This window comes from Frankliniella occidentalis, unplaced genomic scaffold (genome assembly GCF_000697945.3).
Source record: "Frankliniella occidentalis isolate FOCC.00 unplaced genomic scaffold, Focc_3.1 Scaffold375, whole genome shotgun sequence".
Classification (NCBI taxonomy): Eukaryota; Metazoa; Arthropoda; class Insecta; order Thysanoptera; family Thripidae; genus Frankliniella; species Frankliniella occidentalis.
In genome coordinates, this window is record NW_026267498.1 from 129,423 (window position 1) to 137,634 (window position 8,212).

General features: G+C 50.2%; 2 protein-coding genes across 3 annotated transcripts in view; both read left to right on the top strand.

The window, feature by feature from the left end:
* The first annotated feature begins 2,523 nt into the window (after window positions 1–2,523).
* Window positions 2,524–3,497, top strand: LOC113205019 (uncharacterized). Of its 2 annotated transcripts, none has more exons than XM_026420438.2 (3): window positions 2,524–2,720; window positions 2,781–2,893; window positions 2,976–3,497. In XM_026420438.2, exons 1-3 carry the CDS (start codon window positions 2,624–2,626, stop codon window positions 3,291–3,293), a joined length of 528 nt encoding a protein of 175 aa, XP_026276223.2. In that variant the 5' UTR covers window positions 2,524–2,623; the 3' UTR covers window positions 3,294–3,497. The 2 variants fall into 2 exon arrangements, with proteins under 2 accessions (XP_026276223.2, XP_026276224.2); XM_026420439.2 differs by having other exon boundaries at window positions 2,528–2,720; window positions 2,796–2,893.
* A 1,167-nt stretch (window positions 3,498–4,664) lies between these two features.
* The window catches only part of LOC113206997 (heterogeneous nuclear ribonucleoprotein C-like), a 63,206-nt gene continuing 59,658 nt past the window's right edge, over window positions 4,665–8,212 (top strand). The window contains exon 1 of the mRNA XM_052274323.1: window positions 4,665–5,338. The gene's annotated coding sequence lies outside the window, so the exon portion shown is untranslated. The remainder of the gene's footprint in view (window positions 5,339–8,212) is intronic.

Genomic DNA, 8,212 nt, shown 5'->3' on the forward strand with positions numbered 1-8,212 from the left:
CACTGCGGTTGGGAGCGGCTGTTCGGAACAGTGACCACAGTTCGCTAACTTCTGCGGTGGGATGAGGAAAGTACTCCCCCATTTTTATTTTTTAGTTTTGAAGCCTGTTCCTCTTTGAAGCACATTCTACTCACATTTCAGAATATCGACGAGGCCGGAGAAAATTAGGTCGGACAGCACTTTTAGGGATTTTGGAAAAATTACCAGGTCGGAGAAAAGTAGGGCGGACAATGTAAATACACACGGCCCCCCTACTCCCTCCTTAACTCTCTCCCTCTCTCTTATCAGCTTGATATCGCGGACCCCCCTTGCTTTCACAAAAACAAAACACACACACAGAGAAAAAATATCGCGGCGCATGAGAGGCGCTCGCCGTGGCGGAGCGGGGAAGTAGTTAGGGAGTACAGTGCTGGCACTGTCAGAGGCTGTTGTCTGTGACGCGGCGCGGGGTGGAGCTGGGGGAGGGGGAGGGAGGGGGTGCGAGCACAATAGCGGCCCACGACACAAAAGAAGACTTAGCCGCCTAGAAACGCCGGCGCCGCCGTGGCGCGCCTTGTACCACGAGCAGCACCACGACGACGACGCACCGCCGCGACCGCCTGCCTCTCCTCCCTCTGCAGCAGCACAGGGGCTGTGATTACAAACTGTTGATTAGCCGTCGCCCCGCGAGCAGCGCCGACCACAGGACCCGGACAATGCGCGGGCTGGCCAGTGTGTCCACCTGGCTGACCAGCGGGCGGCGGGGGCAGGGCCACAGTGATGGGAAGTGAGGGAGGAAAAGGATTGTCTGCCTCTATCTCTCTCTGTCTCTCTCTCTCAATTGTAACGCGCGGCCGACACCAAACCGGATCTTTATCAAGCCACTCCAGCCTAATTACGAACCGAACCGTGGGATGAGGGTTAAACGTGTAATGGAGCACTGCGGAACGTTAACACGGCACTCTCTCGAAATCGACATTCTCCTGGGTACGTCTCTGCCTTTAGTGCTACAGTACTCAACCTGTTGGGAAAATTTAGTATCGAGATGGCTTTTACACAATAATCATGGCAACAAGTTCATCCCAATTTGCGACCAGCTCTTTGTTTTCCGCTGTTCCCCCTCCCCCCTCGCCCGCAGCTGCTTTGGTATATCGCGAGTGGCCCTGCCTGTGGTCGGATCTCCCCCGACGACAACACAACACCGTCTGCGCGGCGCGTCTCCTCCGCCGCCGCACCTGCGCCACCGTGCGCCGCACACACGCCCGGAGGCATCCCTAATTACAGGGGGTCGGGCGAGGCCCCATTGTGAACCCCCCGGCCTTGTCGCGCCTAGTTTGCCAATTCTGCCTGCAATTTAACCCAATTTCCCCGCGGCGCAGGACGCGGAACCGTATTGCAGGGCGGCTGCTCCATCGCCGACCGCAGCTGCTGCACCTGCCGGCTCGGCCGGGGTGCTACGCGCGATACGCAAAATAGCACTATCCGCGTGCATCTTGCCGAACAAATCTCAGAGAATGTCATCTTGGAACAGCTGATGCTATATTTAGTCTGGTGTGGTGTCGGAGCCAGTCTAGTTTAGAGAGGTGAACCTGCTTATATCCACTTCATCATTGAGTTCTGAGCGGTATAGCGGATTTCACGACGCGTGACGCGTGAGTCACGCGGCGTGACGCTACCCTTCCCTCACTTGTCTTGTGCTTTGGTCTGCTTTGGTTGGTCGATGATCCACCCTGTTGAAAAAACCATGGAGTCAAGCCACTAACGTAGGGAGACGCAAGGTTCGGCCGGGCGCCACCAGCCCCGGGAGGATCGCTCCACCGCCTTCGCGGCAGGTGGTGGAACGGTCCGGAGTCCTACCTTCCTCCTCCTTTCTTTTCTATTAGGTGTTGGCAACTGTGGCAAATCATTCTGCGTTAAGAGTTAACAAAATATTACCATTAAAAGAAGCATAAGTACTATTTAGAAATATTGGCCATTATGCAAATACCCTTTTAGGACCGTTTTTGATGAAAAGTCGTGTGGCGAAAGAGTGGCAGATTTTGAATGGTTGGGCCTAATTAGGCACATTTCGCCTACTTTATGGACCCAAAGACTGCTCACTTTATCAATGACGACAAAACTCACAGCTCCCAACGATTTTTGAGCATGACACTCCCCAAAAATATAAAAAGTTGACACTGTGTACCGAACAATGACACACGGTGTCAGAGGTTAGGTTAGACCATTCTTTGCTGAAACCAGTTAAAAAAGCATATGGATCCAATTTAATGATTCAGAAAATGTTGTCGCTATATCTCTCTTTAACTGGGCCCTGCGATCTAACATTTTATTTCGACCTTTTCAACATTTTCCCCGGGCCCGCATTTGGAATCTCGCGCGGTTCGCCACTCAGTGGGCCTTGTGACGTCAGAGCATCTCTATGATGCTTGCGTTTAGTTAGACGGGTGTAGGGGGTGCTAGGGGGTCCTGAGCTGTCGAGAACGTTTTTTCCCCTTACACTTTGCATGGGTTTCTAAGGCGGTGAGTCTCAGGACCCCCTAGCACCCCCTAGCACCCCTCTAACTAAACGCAAGCGATATGATGTTGTGACCGGCTGCTAGAACGCCTAGAATTTGCATTTTACTTAGAGTTTGTTAAATTCGCGATGGAGTCAAGCATTTCAACCGTGTTCAAGTGCTCACAGTGCGGGAAAGCTTACAAACAGGAGACGTGGTATAAGAAACATATCTTGTCTCACAATGGTGAGTTCATGTGTATGGGGGTTAACGTACTGTAAACTTTTGGTATACATTTTTATTTAGTTCATTGTTTTCCAGGTACACCGCAGGATCAAGGTACCAAATCTGACTCCATGAAAAAACAAAGACCTGAAGAAAATCTGAACAAAACAATGGATGTAGTTGATGTAGTTGATGTAAGCATCCCATTTTTTTAAATTTCGTCTCCTGGAGGAAAGGAAAAGCTGCAATATTTATTTACTAATTCTTTCTACGCAGGTTGCTGTAGAAAAGGCCCTTTTAAAGCAGCTCAAGAAGGTCAATATCACTGAAGTGTATGGTCGCACAGTGTCTAAAAGGAGGACTAAATTTTCACTGTCCTATGACATTCCACCTCCCAACTACCTTTCTGGAAGGAAGGGAACAGCAGCTCAGAGGGAGCACTTTGCAGCTTTCCTGAATCAAATAACCTTCAAAACTATGGGTATGAATTTCAGGGTGAAATTTATTCGTCAGTTAACAACATTCGGTACAGATGAAAACACGCATAAGTGTTCAAAAGACATATTTTATCTTGTGAGCATCACAAGTGTTTGATTACTGTTCTAAGTTAATTGCAACCAATCTACTCTACACTGTTATCTGTGCATTTGATCTGGTCATTTATCCAGTTTTTTCTAGGAAAATGTTATTTGTGACTTTTTTATTCTCAGCAGTTTAATTTCAGACATCATTTACTGTCTTTTTTTGTGTGTTTAGTTCTACTTAAAGAATTACCTCATATTAAAAAAATCAAAATTTTATACTTGTATTATTTTTAAAAATGTTTCTTACTCCTTTTTATGCTGGCAAGGATGATCAGCAGTCAGAAAATAAAAGATCTTTAAGAAAGTGATTTAAACTCGCATTAGAAATTAGACTTATAAAACCGTTTATTGGCTGATAATACAAAAGCATCTGATAACCAAGAGCTAATACAAAATATAGAAATTTTAAATGCAGAAACAAGTTAATGTTCCTACAAACAGTTCGACTAAATGCGATAAGAATCAAAGGAGACTCCTCCATCCCGTACAGTGACAATGCGAGTGAATGAGGCTCATTAAATTGATGGCTGTAATAGCATAAAAACTGGTTTTATTGACAAAAACTTGGAAAGAATAAAATAAAATAGCATAATATGGAATATGCTGCATAGTCGAGGGGAATACCCCGAAAACGCCCAATTTCATACAAGGACCGGCTAACCGCTTGTTGCTTCAGATTTTCAGTCAAATTTTACCTGAATTAAAATGAAAACAGTAATTTTGCTGACATTGAACGAAGTACCTATCGTTTACTTGGTATAATACTGCCTCGAAATGCCGCGCGATGGCTCACCAAGTCTCTACTTGTACACCGCAGCACCGTATTCGCAGTTAGGTGTCGCGCGTCGTGAAATCCGCCATACCGCTCAGAACTCAATGATGAAGTGGATATAAGCGGTGAACCTAGGATAAATTTACAGCAGGTCTATTACGTTCTCTTTTCGCCGTGGCGCACGAGCCCCGTTCAGACGGTCTAGACAGGTCGTCTTTCAGCCGTTTCCGGCGTTGCCGCTTTTCCGCTCGCGCTACAAATATCAGAGAAATTACTGACATAAACCCAGTCAGACGTTCCAGAAGACGCGCCAAACTAATTACGTGCAACTGGAAACTAGAAACACCATAGACATCAGAACAGCGATGATTCCAATACAATTGGAAATTAGTCAGAAGTCTGACAACAGTGGAAACTGCGGAACGGAACGCCGTCTAGACCGTCTAAACGGGGCTTCATTCTGAATGAGGAAAGAGAACGTAATAGACCTGCAGGAAATATAGACGGAAGAGTGGTAAGAGGGAATGCCAATCTGTTTCAAGTTTCACAATCACCCCGCTGCTGCTCGCTAGAGCGCGCCACCGGGCTCTCAACGTCAGTTTTCCCTCGCCCTCGACATGGCGCCGGCTAATCTTACCGGTTTATTGGCAAAGTTTATCTTAATTTTCCGTGTGGAATATTTTGGTGTCATCGGGTGCTGTTCCCAAATAAGGATCTTCCCAAATTGGTCCTTCATTATCAATGGAAAACTGGCATGTTTTCCGACACCCAGTGGCTTAAACTTCTCCTGAAAATAGCCGTGTTAGGGGTTAGGAGGAACCAGGAGGAACTCTGTGCTATGGGCTTTATCAGCTTAAGTATCTTAACATCTTAACATCTTAACATCTTAACATCTTAACAGATGCATTTTCATTATATTTAGCACTATGGCAATGATTTTTAGTTATGAATGTGTTTAAATTGGTAAAAAGTGCCGACCGGAACATTTAGAAAGCTTTGCCATCGCTTCAGTTCGATGAAAAGCAGAGATCCGTGGTTTCGCGGGACCTTAACACAACTTTCAAGGAAACCACGAATCATGATTCTATTGGTCGTTGTAGCGATCCCGAACGTTTTGGTCGGCATTTTAGCGAATATAAAGACATTCAAATGTAAAACCATAGTCTTACTATCGAATATAATGCAAAATGCACTTGTTAATATGTTAACATGTTAAGATGTTAAGATCCTTAAGCTGATAAAGCCATGGATTCACTCTGGATTACGTCTGCATTACTGATCAAGTAAGTTGTTTCCGGTTGTCTAAGGCATCTGGAACCTAGGTATACATACAACACTATGGAACACTGCTCTTATTATTAAAATTGTGCCTGGCAATTTGCACATCGAAGTTAGCTGTCTGAAAGTTGTGAGCGGTACAAGCAGCATAACCACTTTGAGTAGACCTGAGACTAATTCAATATCTTTTTGTATGGATGGAGTTCTAACGGGGAAATTAGTGACCCGCTCAATTTTAATGGTCAATAGGTACTCGTTCCAATGTCACTCAATAATGAGATCAAATTCTTATTTGCTCCGTTGCAGCTGAGCAAATAGTTGTTCCCTCACTTGTTGGTGTGCAAATGGTTATTTGGTCCCCTGCAAGTGAGCGAATGTTTTTGGTTAAACATGAGCCAAAGGGGTAGACCAGAGAACCATTATAATTTCAAACTTCCACTGAAAATCAGCATTACCTCTGAAATGAGTTTAATATTTTATGATGACATAATTGCTTATCAATTTGAAACGGCTCCAAGGTACTGTGCTGTTCAGCTGATTTCTTTGCGCTTCTGCTGTCTTTTTAATTTGTGAAGCTTATGTAAGTTGCGGATTTTCATCTGACCAGGAAGTTCATCTCATAGTAAAAATTCATGTTGAATGTCAGCATAGTGTTGTGGTTTGTATACCGATATTGACTGTTTGAAGCTGGTTATTTTAAAAACCAGACACGCGCCAAGAGAAGAAATCACGTAAAACAGGCCATCAAAAGTGGTGCGATATTAGGCTTGGGGGGGGGGGGGGGGCGGTGACAAGTGGCGCGCCAAGTGACGGCAGTGTAGCGTCGCGCGCTCCCGGGGCTGTCAGTCATCCTCGCACTCCCTGCTTTTATCTGTTCCTCCGAGCGCGGCCGCATACGCGGCGCGACGCCGCCGTCATACGCGCCGCCCCCGCCCCGTCGCCCGTCGTGGACGGCCGTCACCCTGCGCGGCGTATGCTGCAGGCTCTGTTCTCGGCGTCCTTTCTCCTCTTGCCTCCCCCCCCTACCCCTGCCTCCCCCCACGATCACGCCCTCACTTTACGCCCCCGTAGACTCCCTCCTTCCCGCCGTCCTCCTCCCCCCAACCCCCTCCGTCGCCTCCTCCTTTCTCTCCTCACTCCGTGTAGTCAAAAGGAGTCGAGGCGGAAAATTTCAATTCCGTCCACATTGCCGCGAGCAGCGGCGGGTCCCTGGCGCCGCCACAATTCTCCTCCAGCGGCGCCGCCTCCGGGCCGCCGCGTCCCGCGCGCTGCAGTTTTGCATAGCGGGAGGCGAGAAGGGAAAAATGAAATTCCGGTCGACGGCTGCTCGTCCTTTTGAAATACGCGCTTATCTTCCTGATTTCCGCTCATCCCCGCAGGTGTTTTGGCTCCGCCGCCGCCTCCGTCGCCGCCGCCTCCGTCGCCGCCGCCTCCGTCGCCGCCGCCTCCGTCGGCCTCGCTTTCAGCCGCGCCGCCCCCGCCGCCCCCGTCCGCCGTTCGATGATGAACAATTATCGAGCCGGCGGGGCGCCCATTGTATCGCCGTGACAAAACACGGATCCAAGGGCGGCCTGCGAGCCTCCACCAAACTAGCACAAAGCGCCATGGGCCGCGGGCCGGGCGTGTCCTGACCCAGGAGGCCCCGGGGCGCCCATGGACGCGGAGGACGGAGACTTCCCCTCGCACAACCCGTTCGGAAAATAAAGAGCGGGGAAAAAATTGAAAGCGATCCTGAGTACCCTGCAACCTAGTTCTTTTATGTAGATTCCCTCAGCCGTGGCTCCGCGTCCTCGAGTCAAGAGTCCTTCTCCGCGCAGCTCCCCCTGGCTTCCTCGCAAAACTCTTGGCCGTAACCACCGCCCCCTTCCCCCCCTTTTCACTCCGCGGCAGTTTCCGTCTTTACTTGGCAGTCGTGGGCTGGAGGAACAGACTGGCGGGTCGGGAGGAGAACAAAGAGGTCACGTCGAAAATAAGGGCCCGAAATTGAGGGTATAAGGAAGGAGGCTGGGTCCCCGGTCGTGGCGCGTGTTCGCGCAAGTTCGCGGCAGTGTGACCAACCCCACGCGGCTCAAATGGACCGTCACCCTCCACCGCGAGCGCCACCGCCGTGGATGACAACAGGTGTTCATGCCCGTGGGGTTGGCAGCAGCGGAGCGGCAGGAGGGTCTTTGCCTTCGCGATTCTCCCCTTCACTTCACTCCCGCCCCGCCGCTCTGCCTCTCTCGCTAACCCCTTGGGGCAGGAGGGAGGACGGGGAGGAGGGGCGCCTGTGAAATGCGGCCTGTCCCCCATTGTTTAGTCGTATGGCGCGGCGCGCTGCCACTCGACAGACAGTTGGACAAGTTCTGCGCGCTCCCTCCCGCTCCCTCCGCACCTGTACAGTGTCGCTGCCTGCCCGCCGCGCACATTGCAGCCCGTAATTCAGTTATCCTCCGTGTGTGTCTCCCCCTCCCCACCCCCCTCACAAAATAATGTAGAGACATTCTCGAGTGTCGCGGGGCGGGATATGTAATTAACACGCACAGGCGCGTGGGACCATTACGCAATTGTTTGCGAGAGTCGATGGGGGGAAATAGGAAGAGAAGGGAGGGGAAAGGGGGGGAGGGGAGAGGGGAAAGGGGCTTGTTCAGGATCGAAAAGAGAGCCTTCTCTTTATCTTCTCCAAGGATGAGCTGGAAAGACGAGCTGGAAGGGCATAGAGCCGTGCGCTCCGCTGGAGGCAAGCAAGGGCGGCGGCCGACAAACAAACCGAAACGCCGTGGAGAGAAGGAGCTGGGCGGACCATGGGTGTTTAACTTGCAGTTAGTTCCAGGCCTACCGGCTGACCGCGGCGGGGCGTGGCGTGGCGTGGCGTGGCGGGGCGGGGCGGGGCGGGGCGG